General features: G+C 48.5%; 1 protein-coding gene across 1 annotated transcript; it reads left to right on the plus strand.

Moving 5' to 3' along the window:
• The first annotated feature begins 437 nt into the window (after positions 1-437).
• On the plus strand, positions 438-14,524 carry CLRN3 (clarin 3). The gene is made up of 3 exons (XM_059899582.1): positions 438-795; positions 6,975-7,154; positions 12,679-14,524. The coding sequence occupies exons 1-3, from the start codon at positions 567-569 to the stop codon at positions 12,957-12,959; spliced, it is 690 nt and encodes a 229-aa protein (XP_059755565.1). The 5' UTR covers positions 438-566; the 3' UTR covers positions 12,960-14,524.
• The last annotated feature ends 3,882 nt before the right edge of the window (positions 14,525-18,406 follow it).

Here is an 18,406-nt window from a genome sequence, read left to right on the forward strand (position 1 = left end):
AAGGTCTAAAAATAAGGTGTCAACTCTTCTCTTTTCACTCTCCAGTATCTTTAGCAAGGGCTTCATCTCCTTAGGGTTTCCTTTTGGAACAATTGTTAGGGTCAAGTCATTAACCTTGGTAGGTGGGACTCTGTGTTGTCGGCTGCTAGAATCAGCAACATTTGGGGGGTGCGGATCCTTTGCTCCCTCATTATTTAGGAATTCTAGTTCTCTCCTGACGTGGTAGGCTGAACTTTCTTCCAAGGCACTTGAAAAAGAGTTATAAATTAATTGTGTGATTGAGGAAGTCTTGGAAAGACCATGCCTACCCCCTTGTTCCTGCTGGTTGGCTGTAACCATAGCAACCTCTTACTCCAGACCAAAGTTCAGCTACTGTAAATCTTTATGACCGTGTTCATAGTCCAATGTTCATTAATATGACCCTTCCTCATGGAGAGCAACGTTTTATATCTCACAAGCAAGTGTTAGACTCCATTTCTAAATACTGGACTCCAAATGAGAAGGTCCAGAAATATTATAAAAAGATCTTTGTTTTTTTACCCTAGGATCCTTATTTTCCTGAGAAGATGCCTACGGCAACGAAAAGTCTGATGTTCTTATCCAGCTTTGTCACAAGCTTGGGGGCTTCCATCGTAATTTGTTCTGTTCTTACAACTCAAGAATGGGTCCGCAGTACACTTGTCATTAGTGACACTTCTTCGAATGGTAGTGTGATCATCACCTACGGACTCTTTCGTGGGAAGAGTATTCAAGAATTGAATCATGGACTTGCAGAATCAGACAAAAATTTTGAAGGTAAATCATAACTTGTTTGAATGGATACAGTGAGATTGAATTAACTGGGTAAGATTCATACCATCCTGTATTTGGGCCAAATAGCCCTTCAAAAGTAATTTCCTTGTGAACTTAGCTGGGCTGTAGATACGAACGCATATTTTTAATTTTGAAAGTTCACTGAATCATTATTTCAGCTTCCTCGGTTCTGGTTGTGTCTATTAGCAAAACAGTCTAAATCATTCTAGCAGAGGCTATGCTTAAACAGTACTACAGAGTGTATTGATAGGTAAATAGTTAAGTAAAAATATGGAACACCAACATGGTATTCTACAGCCAGTAGGGAGAACATTTTTAACTGTATTGACTATGGATTTTTAGTTGGAGCAAGAACCTCTGTCCAGAACTTCATTACTGGCATCTACACAAGGAAAAAATAAAGTGGAAAATATGGACAATTTCTTATCCTTATATCTCAAGTTCATTTCTTTCACTGATTTGAATTTGCAGTCTTACCTCCAATATCTCATTGCTGTTGGAATTGATATTAAATTTCCATTAAGTCTATTAATCGAATATTTTACAGGAATTCCTAAATTTTTTTCTGATTTCATACACACTAATGTCCTACTCTCAATGGGAGGAAAACAAAAATTCCTTGAGAATGATAAGTTGAATTTAGCTATTTGTTTGGCGTTTGAAGTTTGAATATATACCATTATGTTTTCTAAATTTAAAACCAAATTTGTAACTTGTTTACCACCTTAAACGGACTTTGTTTCAAAGGGTGCTGCGTGTAGCTCACTACACAGGCTTTATCAGGTATTATGCAGTCATTACCTCTTTCCTTATAAACGTACATCATTTTCTGCCTTATACAAATGTAGTGTTTAGCCCTCATGCCCTGCATAATGGTGGGACATTAGCTTTTGACATTAGCTCCAAGTTCTAGCTCTAATTTGTGACTTTATTAATGAAATGATTTCCTTAAATCCAGAGCAACATAATTATATTTCCAAATTACAAATTTGCCTTTTAGACCTTAGCAAAAGCAACGTCTCCCCCAGTATTTTAGCAGCATTACACATCTCCTCTGGTATCAGCCTCAGGTCCTCAGGAAAATGAGGAATATTCTCTTTACGGCGACTAGAAAAGAAGACTTTCAAAGATTCACTCCCATTTTCAGTTCTGTGAATAGCATTTGCGAAACCAAAACTTGTTCTACTTCCTGAATTTCCAGACACTTGTAAAATTTTTAAAATACGAGAAAACAGCCTGTGAATTTTTTGATTTTCATGCAGTGTCTGTTTGGAACCAGTAGGCTCCAATTTGAGATAACTGGCTTCAATGAGATCCCTGACTCCCTACATCCAGAGAAGCGCCGAAGAGGCCCGGGTGGGTCAGCACCTGGTTCTAGAACCCCATGGGAGTGATGTGAGCACGGTGGCTTTGGGAGGGCAGGGACAGCTGTGGTCAAGGATAGCTCTGAAGGCGGCAGGGCAGCCCAGTGGGCCCACAGAGGAGGTGAAATATTTGCATTTGCTTTGCCTGGCTCTCTATTTTTACTCTTTTTTCTTTTTCCTACTTTTACTCTTTTCCCCAGAGAGCCACATTCCAACTTCAAGTCACTGTATCCAGTCACCCCAGGGGCTGTAGAAGATAAACGACCTCCCAGGCACTGAGATGCTGCACAATTTCAGGGCGTTAAAATCGTCTAGGGACACCTCAGAGCCCAGGGGTCTTCAGTGTTGATGGTTTTAGCGGTCGTTGAACTGGGAACACTTGCAAACAGTCCTCTTGGAGAGGGAAAAGTCACGTAACCCGAATGTAGATGGTGGTTCAGCTGGTGCAGGTGTGTGGACATGGTCCCCCGGGAGCAGAACTGCAAACGCGCAGGGAGACAGGTTCTTTAGGACCCCACGGGCTTATTTCCAATCAGAAACCAACCATTGGCAGTACAACAAAATCATCGTATAAATGCCACTTTCCTGCCCTGCCGTGGTGGATTGCCTTTTCATATGAGAAGTTAACCATGTCAGTTTCTTAGCTAGGATGAGGTCACACTGAAATCTCCAAAGAGTTATGAATGTTGCAAAGCTCTGCTATATTTCTACATAGGATTTATCACATGGTGCCGATTTGGGGCTGTAGATTTTGAAATGAAGTGATGATGGCTGAGTTCAACTTGCCAAAATAATTCAGCCTACAATACGCCAATTGGTGAGGAAAAGAATCAGTCCAACCTGGGGAGGAAACTCTCCGTGGTGTAGCTAGATTGTTCGGGCAGCTCAGGCTCACCAGGAGCTCTACTAGCCTCATCCAGAGGCATCCCAGCTTGTCCAACACCCAGATGAGAAGTGCCAGGTGTCCACCAGTGAGCACGTTGCCTTGCTACTCCAAAGACTCTGGATATTTAATTTTGGTTCAAAAAAACCTTCCTGAGCAGCTACTATGTGAGCGAGGGGCTTGGATCCCACGCGGAACTGCACAGAGCTGGGTGGACTCACCACTTAGTCTTTCTAGAGAAAGACCCCGACCCCATCAGTTAAATCCATCAGCCCGCACTACTTGTAGGACAAAGGTGAGTGCAGGTCACCATGAGAACAAGGGGGAGTTTCACCCCAAATGTGCCTCCCCCTGCCCACCAGTCTCTTTTCACTACCTACCCCTTTTGTTCTGGGGGAACTCAAAGTTGTACTGTTGGCTCAAGCTAAAAATAATGAGGAGAGTGAGTCGGCTGCCAAAATCAATTAACTGCAAGAATGACTGAACTGAAGAAATGAGGTTTATATCTCCAGAATTTACAAAAAGCCCCTTCTTACTACTCCTAAGTGTCCTCCCATACACATCCCGTACTTTCCCCCCGGGGTGGCAGCGACATATAATTTGCCCCCAGAGACATGACCACACTGGGAGGTGGAGTATAAAGGGGCAGAAAAAGCTTTCCCCCATCCTTCTTTCCGAGACAACCCTCGTCAATTTCCCAGAGGCTGAAGCCATCAGCTGGGATGTCCTGGGAGAGCTCCTAGGCCACACTCTGGGATCCATGGAGTTAATGAGCCCTTCCAGGGATACACTGTGGTCCAGGGACTGAGAAGCTCCACTGGGTCAGGCCCCCTGGTGACCAGGTGCTTGAGGAGGGGCTGGAGGCCATTCCTCCGCACAAAAAAGCCACCGGCTCTCCCTCAATTTCCGAGGACTTCCTGAAAAGCAGAGCTAGAAGGGCCAGATGGCCAGTGGGGCTTGAGTATCAATGTCCATGCACAGGAAGCCCGGATGTCCGATGACCCCCCGTGTGAGCACTGCCCACCACCCAGTACATTTCGGCCTCCCAGCTGCGGGAGCCGTGGCCTCTTTCCCCGGGGCTGCCAGAATCCGAGCGATTAGTTTCAATTGTGAGGTGGCTTTCTCGATTCCGATGCTTGACCCCTCAAAGGAAGGAAAAAGAACAGAATGTATTTGCTAATTTTGTGGGCAGAGAGCAGCTGTCAGATGCTGTGGGGGTTGATTGTGATTTCATTCTTGCCAACTTTCACTGAATTTCCAGCTTTCATTGTCTGAGTTCTGAGCCAGGAAGGGGAGGGGAGATACAGCTGTCATACCTGTGTGGCAGGGAATTCAGAAGGCCGAAATAGAATTTGGAAATATGGCAGTTAAAATTAAGATAAATTGTCACCTTAATTCATAGAAAAGTGTGAGTCAGTAGACTCCAAACGGACTCCCTTTTGAGAACTGATGTCTAGTAGATCTTACCAACAGTCAAAAAGAAAGCCAAACCTGACTGTCACTTTCTAATATACTCTGAAAAGGTGGAATGTTCACCATTTGCAAGTGAACATCCATGTACAGCTTTTAATAAGAAAGCTTTCCCCAAGGCAACTTGGTGCCTTGGACACAGGACGTTTTTCCCACGCTGAAATTTTTATTTTCTAGTTAAGTACCCAAATTTTGTCTTATTGGCTAAGGACAGAGGTCATTTAGTTCCCAGCAAACTTCTGATTCGATGCTGGAGTTTCCTCCTTCATGCTCAGGCAGAGGCTGTGGGAGTGTGGTACAAACAGGAGCAGTTCTTGCCGGTGGTGACTAAGTTTGGAAACATCTGCAGCATTTGACCCTGCACCTCTGAACAGGTGTGTCCTGCTTCTTGTTTCTCCTATTCTGGTGTCATCTTCCACGAGCCGCAAAATAGGTGTGTGCTACATCACAGCCATGCCAAGCCCTCACCACTGCATCTCCGGGGTGAGCCAGGCAAAGGAGCTAGAGCCTCGGGCTTGAGGGCAGGGTCTTCGGAACTGTCCCAGCCCAGACGGCTTCCCGGAGGGCAGGGGGCCCATCGGGTCCCACCCATCTCCACGCAGGCAACAGGGGGTGGCAGAGAGGACCGCATTCTCAGTTTAACCAATGCCTTTCAGAGTTCTTACCTGGAGTGCATAACAGAGGGGGCTGCGCTGAGAACTTAGCCCTTCCCATGGGTTAATAACAGAAACAGTGACAAGGGCTGGGCACTGCTAGGGACGAGCAGACTGGACGTGTGTGCGCTGAACTTTGCACCCAGGCCCGTCTCACTGAGTGGTGAACTCATGGCCTCTGTGTTGCTGAACTGGTATTTCCCTCTTCTGTCCTCTCTGGTCTCCCGTGGGGTTTGAAGGGCTGGAGCTGTGCTCACGGGAGGCCATACCCACATTTCTTTTCTCCCGCCCCTTGTCTTTCCTGACTCCTTTCTTGTCTGCTGGCCACACCCTCCTGCCTGCCGGACAGCCCTGTGCTCCTGGCATTCTATCCCTGCTCTGTCTGGAGACACTTCCAGCCCTGGGCTTGGCCACGTGACGCGGCCATCAGGGTGAATTCTCTCACACACGAGGGTCTTTACAACCAGATCCCCAACGTCCAGATGTGTGAAGGCAGATTTGCTGGCCAAATCTCTTTCATGCCCACCCTCTGTCCGATGACAGGAAATTTACCTCCCTCGCAAAGTACCGCTGATTTAAAAAGAAAAACATCTGAACTAATAACATGTGGGTATTCAGAGATGGAGAGAGGATGGACCCCGCACAAGTATCGTCACATCTTATCGGGAGAGTTGAGCCCATCTGGCCAGCATGGGTAGGGAGGTAAAGTCAGACTAAATGTGTGCGGAGTCGGGACCAGGCTGGCAGGAGCTTTGGAATCACGTCTTATGAAGAACACGTTGGGGTTTATATCCCTTTTCAAATACTGGGAAAGGCTCCAAGCAGGAGAGGAGGGAGTGGATTCTGCGTCGCTCCAAAAGGAGCATAGGATGCAGGGTAAATGCTGTAGAGACGCAGAATGAAAAAACTTTAAATGACTAAGGAGACGCAGCGATGGAAAAGGCCACCTTGCAAAGAGAGGGCTCCTCGCTGCCAGGACACGTTTCAGGAGGAGGCTGCAGATCTCCTCTGGCTCCCAGGGCCGCTTTCTTGAAACTGCGCCATCCATGGCGGAACAAGAAGGTTTCCATGGCCGTTCTGGTTTCTGTTCTTTAAAGCTGCTCTGGGGTGAAGATGTGAGAGGCTCCTGCTCTCTCCCAGGGGACCTGAAAAACAGGAATGGAAAGAAGGAAGCTTTTACTTTTTCTTTCCCACCCCCATCATGGTTCTAACACCTTGTAATTCCCAATGATGGTGTTAGTACATTACCAAGGACTCTGAAATCTTTTTCCCAATTTACTTTTTTCCTTCTGTCGCTGTGACTTTCACAGAACCTCTTGGTAAACACTTTATTGAATGTGCTGGCAATCTCCTAAGGGCCTAAAACACACTGGCTGTTCTTGGAGATGTTTATAAACGCATGGCTGGGTTTCCAGGTAAATGGGGGGGGTGGGGAGAGCGCATCTCTGGTGTCTGCTCATTTTGCAAACAAAGGACAGAGCGGAGGAAACAGATGCCTGGGGAGGCTGGCTGCTGGTGGTTAGAAAGAGGAGAACGGCAAAAGCAGGAACTGATGGCAAACGGCCCAGGGCACCTGCGTTTCATGTTACACAAGTGCATATCCACGTCTGGAGCTCCCCTACACATAAGAAGTATGCAAATTTTATGAAAAGACTGACAGTTTCTAACCCCAGTGCCTAAGCGGGTAGAATGGGGAAGGAGGTAGAATGGGGTGCGTGAGGGTGGACCTGCCCTCCGGTCCAGAGTTGGTCTTTGCATTTGGTGCCACGTGCTTACCAAACATTGCTTTAGTTTTAGGGACATTGAACAATTCTTCCCCAAAGACTCTGCACTTGGTGGTCATCCTGTTCCTGGTCCTCAGTTTGTTGACTTCGCTGTTGAGCTCTGGGTTCACCTTCTACAACACCGTCAGCAACCCCTATCAGACGTTCTTGGGACCGATGGGGGTGTACACCTGGAGCGGACTCAGCGGTGAGTATCGGCCGAGACGACGTGCTCTCTGCCTCCGTCCCCCTGCTTCCCTCTCACACACGTGGACACACACGGTCACGGTCGAGCCATGGGCATTAAGAGGGCCCCCTGTGTGCTGAGTTGCGTGCTGGGGGCTGAGGTTTGTTTTTGTAAACTTGCAGCATTTATTCAGTATCTTTGGAAATAAAATTCTGTTTTAGGTGCCCAGGTAAGAGACCAGAGTGAGGTGAGGAAGGCGTGTTAGGTGTTAAAATATATGACATACCCAGTCTTTGCTTTGGAGTATCTGGTGTAAGGAGTTGAACGAAAAACACACGCATCCACAAAACATTCACTGGGCTCCTGTGGTGTGCTTGACTCCAAATGAGGCTCCACGTGATGTGTGGAAGTCAACACGTGAACACACGTGCACACACGTGCACACACGTGCACACACATGCATGTGTGTTATTCAGTCTCCTTCTTGCCCCCATAGAGCAGCAGTCAACTTGGCTTAAAATCTAAACCTGAGCGTGGCACAGAGAGCCACCAAGAATGCCATTTTGGAGAATCTGGGGCCAATGCCCTTCTTGTGGGCAACCTGTGAGTCCCGGATGTTGCTGGGCGGTGCTGCTAGGTTGTGTGACTTGTTTGCTGGGAAAGGTATTGGGGTGGAGGATGGGAAGTGGGGCCCAGCTTGAGTCACAGTGTTTTGGACTTTCTCTGGGTCTCTGGACTCTGTGGCCACTGTGTCTGCCCAGGGACGCGGTCACGTGGGAGCCTCGTTGCCCCTGCCGGACAGCCGGGTTTCTCCTGCTCTTTCCCTCCCTCCACCATGAGAACCTGATCTCGAGATCGGATCAGAAGCAGCCCATCCTACTAACCGGGCGGCTCTGGAGGTGGTCGCGTGTAAGCCACAGGTGGTGCATTTTTTTTTTTTAATAAGTTACTTTATTTATTTTTATAAATTTTTTTTAAAATTTTATTTTTGGCTGCGTTGGGTGTTCGTTGCTGCGCACAGACTTTCTCTAGTTGCGGCGAGCAGGGGCTACTCTTGATTGTGGTGCGTGGGCCTCTCATTGCAGTGGCTTCTCTTGTTGCGGAGCACAGGCTCTAGGCGTGCGGGCTCAGTAATTGTGGCTCACGGGCCTAGTTGCTCCACAGCATGTGGGATCTTCCTGGACCAGGGCTCAAACCCGTGTCCCCTGCAGTGGCGGATTCTTAACCACTGCACCACCAAGGAAGCCCGGTGGTGCATTTTAAACACAGACCAGGAATGTTCAGGGACAAAGAAAGGTGCCCTGGATATTAGGCTGTAAGGAAGCCTCAGAGGAGGGGCTCTGGGCAGCAGCTCTCTCCCGTCCCCCTGCTGAGAGGCCATCCTCACACTGGCCGGTGCAGGTGGCAGGAGGGGGCCCTGTGCTGTGGCTCCCAGCGGTGCGGTGCTGAGAACGAACACCCGGCTCTCGGGGGAGGGAAGCCCTGGCTGCAGCCCTGGCTGGTGCGAGTGTGTAAACACTTTCACTGCGGCCTTTTTCAAGCTAATGGTTGAGGAGATGTGTGAGCCAGTCCCAGCCCAGCATGGATACAAGGGAGAGCCATGCAACTCACTGATCAAGCAAGCGCAGTTCATAACTATCGTGCACCACAATGGTGGAAACTTGGGCAGCCCTGGGCAAGCCTGCACCATGGCCACGTCGCACACTCACCCCTCAGCTCTGAGCGTTTGGTGTCAGGCTGGTGTAGCCACACCCACACACGACTAGCCCTTTCCTTTCTTTCTGTGCTTTTATTACCCGGTGGTAAAAACAAACAAATGCCCCAATTTAAAGGGCATCTGCTGTGGGCCAGGCACAGCAGTCCTGCGGAATGAGTATTCCTGCTTCCTGGCTCCCAGTGGAGCTGGGGGAATTGGTTCCAAACTCAGAGATCCTCATCCAGATGCCCGGGTTCCTTGCCCCAAGCTGTTTCTAGGACGGTAGTTCACCTCCGTCAACCAAAGCAAAGGCAAGACTCATTGGCACTCATTGCCAGGGTAAAAAATAGATTATTTTAATTTTTGCTCATATGATTAAGAAGCTAAGGGACACTGTGGCTTCAGGTACAGCTGGATCCAGGGTCTCAGCCAGCACCGTCAGAACTCTGTTTTCCTCCAGTGTTCCCTCTATCATTAAGCAGCTGGGCTGGTCCTCTTAAAGGCAAGAGGGCTGCCAGCCCTTCTTGGCCCATCACCAATGCAGCAACCCCAGGAGAAAAGATGACTTTTCCCCCCAAATCTGACTCTCACTGGAATTGCCCTTCTCCATTTCTGGAGCAAGCTCCATGGCCGGCAGGGTTGAATTCACTGACTGAGCCCCTTGGCAGAGGACTGACCACCTGGGAGCTGGGGAGGATGGATCCGAGAGGAACATCGGGCTCTCGGACCAGATGGGAAGGCCCGATGTGGGCCCAGCGGGACAAAGCCGGCCCCCGTTCCTCGGTCTACATCTGCAGGGCTCGGAGCGCATCCCTCCATCTCGGCAGGAGGGAGCCCCAGGCTTTCAGCCTCTTTCTCCATGGTCGAGTCTAAGCTGGCTTTGCACAGGGCACGTTTGTGGAGGAAAACATGGAAAACAGGGCCTGCAGCCTCCCTCACCCTGGTCCCCACCTGCTTCTAACAACAAAAAATTGTTTGCCAGGCAGCAAACTCCCGCCACGTTCCCTCCCAGGCTTGGAGCAAGTTCTGACACACAGAGAGGCTGTGAGCTGGGCAGAAACACATTCGGAGACTTTGACTTTGCCTCTCTGTTCAGCGTTTGGCTTTGCCTCTGAAGGCCCTCACAGCCTCCAGCTTTGATAGGGCAGACTTGGGCCCCGAATTTGGTCGGAGAACTTAGTGAAAACTCAGTTCATGGGAGGCTTAGCCTGCAGAGGGTTTTGGCCACAGAGATGCCATCACTGTGTCCTTGCCTTGGGTCACCGTGGGGAGAGGGCAGGGGTCAGGCTGCCCTCAGGGGTCCTGGAGGCAGAGGGAAGGGCCACACACCCCTCTCCAGGCTGGGCTTGGACACCCTCTCTTTGGCTGCAAGGAAGAAGAGGGAGTGGTTCGCTAGTTTGTTTCTGAAGGATCAGGAGGGGGTTCTGCTTTTTTAAAAAATGTATTTATTTATTTTTGGCTGTGTTGGGTCTTTGTTGCTGCGTGCGGGTTTTCTCTAGTTGCAGCAAGCGGGGGCTACTCTTCATTGAGGTACACAGGCTTCTCATTGCGGTGGCTTCTCTTGTGGAGCACGGGCTCTAGGCGAGTGGGCTTCAGTAGTTGTGGCTCGCGTGCTCAGTAGTTGTGGCTCATAAGCTCTAGAGCGCAGGCTCAGTAGTTGTGGTGCACGGGCTTCTCATTGCGGTGGCTCCTCTTGTTGCAGAGCAAGGGCTCTAGGCACACGGGCTTCAGTAGTTGTGGCGCGTGGGCTCAGTAGTTGTGGCACGTGGGCTCTAGGAGCACGGGCTTCAGTAGTTGTGGCACGCGGGCTTAGTTGCTCCGCAGCATGTGGTATCTTCCTGGACCAGGGCTTGAACCCGTGTCCCCTGCGTTGGCAGGTGGATTCTTAACCACTGCGCCACCAGGGGAGCCCTGGGATTCTGCTTTGAGGAGAAAAATACCAGCATCACCTCCCGGGCCCCTGTGCCCTCTGACCCCAGCCTGGCGTGGCCCAACCCTGACCCCAGGGGATAGAACTGTAGTCTGAGAGATGATGGAGCCGGAGAGAACCTTGCAGACGGTGTGTCCCAACACATTTGATCCTCAGCCCAGGAACCGAGAGTGAGCGTAACCCGGCAGCTCACACGGCCCGATGGGGACAGGCTGGGGAGGGAAGCCAGTGTCCCGAGCCTTCAGGGGCTCCTCCTTCTACCAGGGGCTCCCTCCAGGCCCAGTAGATCTTCCGTCCCAGGAGCCGGACGACAGGCTGTGAGAGGCGTGCCCTTTTTCAGGGGGCTCAGGTCAGCATCCGTGTCCCTGACGGCCTCTCCCAATTCAAATCAAAGCATCCACTTCAGGAAAAAGCATTTAACCCATTTCCATCCTACCCCTTTATGACTAAGCTTTCATTAGAAACCTCCCAAGAGCACAGTGAAGGATAATTAAGGGGCGTGAGACGCATAGCGCAGAGAGCAGGGGGTTTGTATGTACCCATTCCTTTTATGATTAACAAATAAAACCATTAGGTTGAGGATGAAAGACCGTCATCACGGAGAGTGAGAACTCCTCACGCAGAAGCCCTCTCATTAGGGCCTCTGGAGGGCCGTTCCCTGGGTGTGGGTTACGATCAGGACAAGTTTGATGCCAAAATGTCCTTCTAGTTCTGGGTAAATGTCAGCAGATGACGAGTCACGCAGCCTGGGTCCCAGAGGACCTCCGTCCTGGGGATTCCCGGACAGCCACCCGGTGCGCTCAGGCCCCGCTCCACCCGCCGGCGCCGGCGGCATCACGAGTCTGGAATGTCTGCGTCCTGACCTTCCTCCTCCCGCCTTTTTAAACAGCTATATTGAGATATGACTCACATACCATATAGTTCACCCATTTAACCTGTGCCATTCAGTGGTTTTAGTGTGTTCACAGATCTGTGCAACCATCACCACAGTTGATTCTAGAATATTTTCATGGTCTCAAAAGGAAACTCCACCCCCCCCCCCAGCCCATCCCCAGTCCTAAGCGGCCACGAATCTACTTTGTGTCTCTAGCTCGCGCTCTTGGGAAGATGAGGGCTGAGGCTCGGGGAAGCTAAGCTCGTCTCCCAGAACCAGTAGCCGGAGCCCTTGAGCCCTGCTCTCTCTGACTCCAGAGCTGCGCTCCGTAACGAGGCCAAAGGAGCTTTCCAAAGTCAAAATGGAGGAATGCTCTCTAGTGAAGGACCTCGTGAAGAATAAAAAAGGGAAGGTAAACAATTTAAAAGGCTCTTCTAAAATGAGTTTAGTAAAGAGATCCTTCCTGGTTAAATGCTGTACTCCGTTGTGTGTAGAATGAAATCCCAGCTCCCGAGCCGGCATTCAGGGCTCTCCAGGTGGGCCCATCCTCTGTATCCAGTACTCAGGACCCTCAGGACCCCTCCCCGTCAGATGAGCTTGTGCCTCACAGACCCGAATGCTCTGAGTTCATCATCCACCACGAGTCTCTGTTGGGGCTGCCTTTTCTATCTGTCCTCCCTCGGCCTTCCCATCCCGCTGGCCTCTCTAGATAGTTTCCCCGTTGACCCCCGTGTTCAAGCATTTATTCCTCACTCATTCAGCACACCTGCTATTGCCCAGGGAAGTGGGCAGAGCAGCTCCTTCTGGAAGGACTTGAGCTGAATGCTTGTCCCTGTCCGCAACTGCCCTGCACCAGCTTTAGCATTTGGAGCCTAGAATCTAGCTCGCGTCTTTCATTCCTTTTACATTCTCCCTAATGCTTAAAAGAGAGTAAATCCCAGTGTAGATATTCAGTGAGTACCCATAGAGTACGTGTGGTAAAAGAAAACAGTGACATTAAAAAATGTATCACCGTGTTACCTATGAAACTATTTCTTCCTTTCAGCATCCTTCATATTCATAACCATGGTGCTCTTTGTGGGGAACACACAGTCCAATCACCTCTCAGAAGAGCTGGCCCAGAGGCTCTACCCACTTTATCCGGCAGCCACTCACGGAGGAGCGTCCCACAGTTACGGATACTCGTTCTGGCTCTCCCTGCTCGTCATTCTTCTAAACGTAGTCACCGTGGTCGTCATCATCTTCTACCAGAAGGCCAGACACCAGAGGAAGCAGGAGCAGAAAAAGCCCATGGAATATGCCCCAAGGGATGGAATTTTATTCTGAGTTCTGTACCCGCATTTGGTGGTTAGGTCTACTCTGTTGTGTGCCAGCTCCCCGAGCGGTAACTGGCTGGCTTGTCTGCAGGTAAAGTGCAGCCCTGTTTGACTGTCATTCCGTGACAGTTTTTGTATCTCATGACACTATGTTCTTCATAATTGATGTACCCTTGCAAAAGGATTCTTCCCACGAGGGTGGGGAAGATGAAAGAGAAAGCTCTCCAGTCCTTGTAGTGTTCAAAGCAGCAGAATGATTGTGAGCCTACGGACCTTTCTGACCGGGTCTCAGTCTATTAGGTAATAAAGCTTTGGGTTACACACCTTCCCTTTGAGTTGCTCAAAGCACTTTGGTACCTACGATCTCATTCACCTCAGGAGAGACCACGCATTTTTCTTCCACTCTATGAAGGAAGACTTCCAGGCACAGAGAGATTCAGAACTTGTTTTTCCTAGACCAGGTGTTGGAAGCAAAAGGAGAGACTTAGGGGTGTACGACCTGGTCCTCTGGACCCTCAACCGCCGATATAACCTAAGCCCAATGGTGAGTAGAAATGCTGATATTCATTTTTGAGTTTCCAAGATGGGTTTTTTTGGTAGGGAAAAGATTAGGAAGGAAGAAGATCAAGGAAAGATTAAAATTATAGCCCTACAGCCTCATGCTAAGAAGGTTAACTATATTTTTGCTTTAAAAAGATCGTGGTGAATTCAGTCAAAAGAGAAATGTCATATTGTGGTAAGTTCTAAAAACCCCATCAACCAACCCTCTGCTTAGTTGCTGCAGTGTCCCCGACACAGGTGTAGATGGTCAGGTGGGAGTGTATCACCCATCAGCAGACTCCTTGCCCAGCCAGAGGCTAAGAAATGGGTTCCAGCTCTATGGCTTGCAGGCATACCCTGATTCAGGGCCAGGGCAGGTGCACAGCACAGGTGATGGGTTGCCTTCTAAGAACAGGTGGGTGGAACGAGTTCATGGCCTCATGAGAGGACAATGGGTGACCTGGAATATTTTAAAAGACACCAGATGGATTCGACCTACTTCGCCAGTAGGATATTCTCCCGGAAAATCACTTTGAGAATCTTTTGGGCTTGACAGAACACTGACAGAATTCTGAAATAATCACCTTTCATGTCTTGATGGAACCAGAGCCAAAAGAAGCAGAATTCCTTTAGTGTAATTTACAAAGCAGCAGCTCTTTGGACAGAAAGATACATCCTTTATGAAACTGGCAGAGATTAACCATCTTCTTACCCATTACTTTTTAACAATCTGTCTTAGAAATAACATTTTTCATTCAAGAAACGTGCACTGAATACCTGCGATGTGATTAATGCCTTGCTAAGCCAGGTACCTGCCCCCGCGGAGATCACAATTGAACAGTCAAGACAGACATTCAAAAAGCAGTCACTAATTCCGTGTGAAATCCGTTCTTAGTCACAAAACTGTGTTCATCCTTTGAAAGGTCAGTTCTCCATAACCTCCCTCCGCCAAATCCTACTAAAGTCAAAATTACTCTAATAAATCAACTTAGTGTGAAACTGAGCATATTAAAAATATGATTACCCACAGTGAAACTGTTCTAAATTCTTTGAAGCTAAAAACATTTATGTTCTTTGGAAGTTTGAATTTTTATATCAGATGTTGCTAATAGGGATGAGTAACAAAGAGGAAACAGATGAGGGTAACAAATTTGCCCTCACATCCTGTATCAGTACGAAGGATTCTGTAGCTGGTGAAGACTGTGTTTACTCATCTCAGCATTGGAGCAGAGCTCGGTTTCTTTAGAGGACAGACTATCTTAATCCTTATATCACACATGGTCTTTGAGGAACCACTTAAGACACGGGAAAATCAGGTAAGTGGAGCTACAGTCACAGTTCGGGAGACGAAGAGCTTTGCTCTCTTACTACGTCTGAAGGTAGAAAGTAAAGAAGCTGCCTGTGTGTTCAGTGGAAATCTTCTTAAGGAAGGACAGGGCTTGCTGACTATTCACAACCACAGGCAATGTGGCACGACCCAACTCTGGCCTCCTGCCCCGGCCCCCAAGATGGGCCTTTTAGTGAATGTCCGTGGGGCAGGGAGGGGGACTGACTGTTTTTTCAGGGAAAAAAGTGCCGTTGAATAGTAATTTGCTGTTCTAAAACTACTAATAAATGTGCATTCTCTTACTTTTCTTGTAATGGAACCACCTGAAACACTATTTTGAAGGGGTCCAAACTGTTCCATGAAATATGAATGTTTCAAGGGTGGTGATATGACCCCTAATCAGTCCACGTGGTCCTGTTACGATGAGCTTAGTTTACCATATAAAATATCGTGCTCTTCAGTTTTATAAGAACATAGAGTCTGTGATAATGATTGTAGGGAAAGTCGTACTTTACACTAATGTCAAAGTGATGGGGCTCCTCTAATGGGCTGATGCTTGCAAAGCACGGTGGCAGACAGGGGCCTTAACCTCCAGTTAAGCTTCACCTTCATCATTACAATTTGATTTGATCATCTCACCGGTGGACCAGGCAGGGCAGGGGGAGTTGTCTCCTTGGATATGCCACTTCTCTGGGTCTAATTAACCATCCTGCAGCCAGCCCCACGTGGCCGTACAGGATTGGTACCCGTGGCACATAGCCATACAGGTAGACGTATCAGCAGCCTCCTGCCTTCTGATTGGCCTCTTGGAAGCCCTAGGAGCCTGCAGTTCTGCAAAGCATAGGCAGGTGCCAAGCAAAGTTCCAGAACAGGTTCTCCCTCCACCGGCCCCTCGCCCACCCAGAGTACATCCTTCTTTTTCACTGAAACCAGCCACTGAGTGCAGACTTGAAACCAGGTTCTTAGCTGTCTAACCTGATGTCTTTCTCCAGCCTGGACCAGGTTGCAGAGCAGGTGTGTGTGGGACCGGATGTCTAGGAGTCAGGAGGCTTTCTGATTCTGAAACTCCAGCTTGGAGAGAAGCCAGGCTCCTTGGTCCCTGAGCCCCACGGGGGTCTCCTGACCCTGGGACCCAGATCCCCCCCGAGGGCCTTGGATACATAGGTCCCCCCGCCAGGGGCGTGGAGGGCTGATGCCTCCGTAGCAGCTGGGGCTGCAGTCTGCTCTCTGGGCCTCATTCCCTGTCCTCACCCCCAAACACCCCCCGACCCAGGACACAGGACCCAGTTGGAGGCTCCATTTGTACACTGCTCTGACATCTCATAGGAGCCGCAAGAAGCCAGCAGTACCCCCCTTCTCTGAGCTTTTCTCATGATGAAAAAATAAGTAATAAATAATAGAAATGACAACCGGTGTGGGATTGAGCAGGGAACGTCTGCAGTCAGGCTGCCTGGGGTGGAGAAGTTAATCTCAGCAAGCCTCGTTCTAATCATCTGTGAAGTGGGATCACAGTACCAGGCTTTGCTCTCAGCAATGTGAGAATGAACTGTGATAAAGGATGTAAAGAACTCGGGGCCTTGATAACTGATGGCCATCCCTCTCCTCACAGAACTGGGAGCCTGCAGAGCGTGGTGGTGGCAACTTTAAAAGCTAGAGAATGTTGCCCCTTTAGCTACCACATTAATAATTCTTTTGTTCTGTAAATGAGCAACAAACAACTTAAACCCCGGGAGGCTAATAAACTTGCCCAAGTATCCACAACTGGCAAGTAGCAAAGCAGCACGAAAAACAGGTCTCCGGGCCCCTGTTCTTTTTTTACTAATGTTTGATTCGGTTCCGTAAACATTTGTCTGCATCCGGCTGAGGGTGGACCGAGGGGACAGAGGAGAAGGTCCCTGCCTGTGAGCTCTGCCCGAGAGGAGGCATGGACTTCGCGGTATTGCCCGTGGGGCGAAGCCGCACATTTCACTGCATTTGTGTGTCTAACAGCGGATCTGGATCTGGTTCATTCAGAACACAAAAGAGCAGCTTGCTCAGGCAAAAGCACCCAATTTGTTTCAAATAAATCCTCAGCCGGGCTGGAGAGGGCGGGGTCCCCCGACGTGACCCTCCCACACACACTCAGATGAGGCAACGCCCCTTGACCTAAGAACTTTGTGCTTCTTAAAATAGAAAGCGAGGCCCAGGTTACTCATGGTGACCTGGGTCACTGGATTGTTAAAGCCGAGCCCAGGGAGGAACCGAGACCTGGGGAGTCCGTGGAATATTAAATGCCCTGAACGCGACTGCACGGAAGGTCAGCCCAGGCTGTTCTCCCTGCCCTTCCTGCTCTGTGATGTCACGCTGCCCGCAGACTCTGAAAATTCTTAGAGCATCACTTAGAATTCCAGACAACGTCCTAGTTACAAAAAAAGAAAAGTGAATCTGTCTTTGTGACAGGCTTCAGACCATGAAGGTTTCATTTTCAAAATGTTTAAATGTTTAGTTAAAAAACAAAAATTTAGCTAGAAATACGTTGTATTTTACGACTATTCCTTTTAAATGAACTACTTTAAAAATGAACACCCCTCCTACCTCTGTCTCCCACTCCTCACCCAGAGGCGTAGACTTAATAATTTGTAACCTTGACCCTTTGTAGAATGCTCTGCCCCTCTGGCTGTCCTGGAGCAGGGCATGCCCACAAAACGGTCCCTTCCACAAGCAGGGGTTTCTGCTTTTCTAATTCACTGCACAGATGGTGGGTCTTCCAGAGAAGAGTGTGGTCACAGCAAACGTCACCATCTCTCAATGTGTGCTTCCCCTAAATGCTCTACAGGAGAGAATCCATTGAATCCTCCTGGCAAAAGCAGGTGCTGGTTTAGAATTAACTCATTTCACAGATGAGGACTGAGGCTTACACTGTTTAAATGGTGTGTCCACAATCCCGCAGCAAGGGAGACATTGAGCAGAGATGCCAGCCCAGACTGTCTGCCATGTCTTGGGTGGGGCACATGCCCTGGGGGCCGATAATCTTACGGTGGCCCCTTGTGTCTGTATCAAAGGGTTGTAAAATGTCCCAAGAGCACATCCACGCACTAGACCTTGGCCTCCATCAGGTGTCCTCCTGGTAAGTTGGCTGGATTCCTGAAGTGCTGAATCATTCTCCTTTGGCTTAAAAGTTTAACTATTTTCACCAGACACTACACACTGAGTGTTATCTTTATGTACTTAAGGCAGACTAACCTCTTCTTTTTTTTTTTTTTTTTTTTCTGAAACATTTATATTAACATATTTCCATACATATTTCCATACAAGTACAAATATAAGATTTTTAGAAATTTCATGTAATGTCTGAAACATTTATATTAACATATTTCCATACATATTTCCATACAAATACAAATATGATTTTTAGAAATTTCATGTAATGTCTGAAACATTTATATTAACATATTTCCATACATATTTCCATACAAATACAAATATAAGATTTTTAGAAATTTCATGTAATGTCTGAAACATTTATATTAACATGTTTCCATACAAATAACCCAATGAAAGTTTAGTATTAGTTGTTTTGTTTGTTTTTTTATACTGCAGGTTCTTATTAG

The sequence above is a fragment of the Balaenoptera ricei genome, chromosome 16 (assembly GCF_028023285.1).
Source record: "Balaenoptera ricei isolate mBalRic1 chromosome 16, mBalRic1.hap2, whole genome shotgun sequence".
In the NCBI taxonomy this organism is placed as follows: Eukaryota; Metazoa; Chordata; class Mammalia; order Artiodactyla; family Balaenopteridae; genus Balaenoptera; species Balaenoptera ricei.

Bases quoted from the DNA above. Each gene is read 5' to 3' on its own strand.
- CLRN3 (XM_059899582.1), top strand. From the start codon at position 567: ATGCCTACGGCAACGAAAAGTCTGATGTTCTTATCCAGCTTTGTCACA. The intron at 796-6,974 runs GTAAATCATAAC...ACATTGCTTTAG, and splicing joins ATCAGACAAAAATTTTGAAG to TTTTAGGGACATTGAACAAT. The intron at 7,155-12,678 runs GTGAGTATCGGC...TCTTCCTTTCAG, and splicing joins CACCTGGAGCGGACTCAGCG to CATCCTTCATATTCATAACC.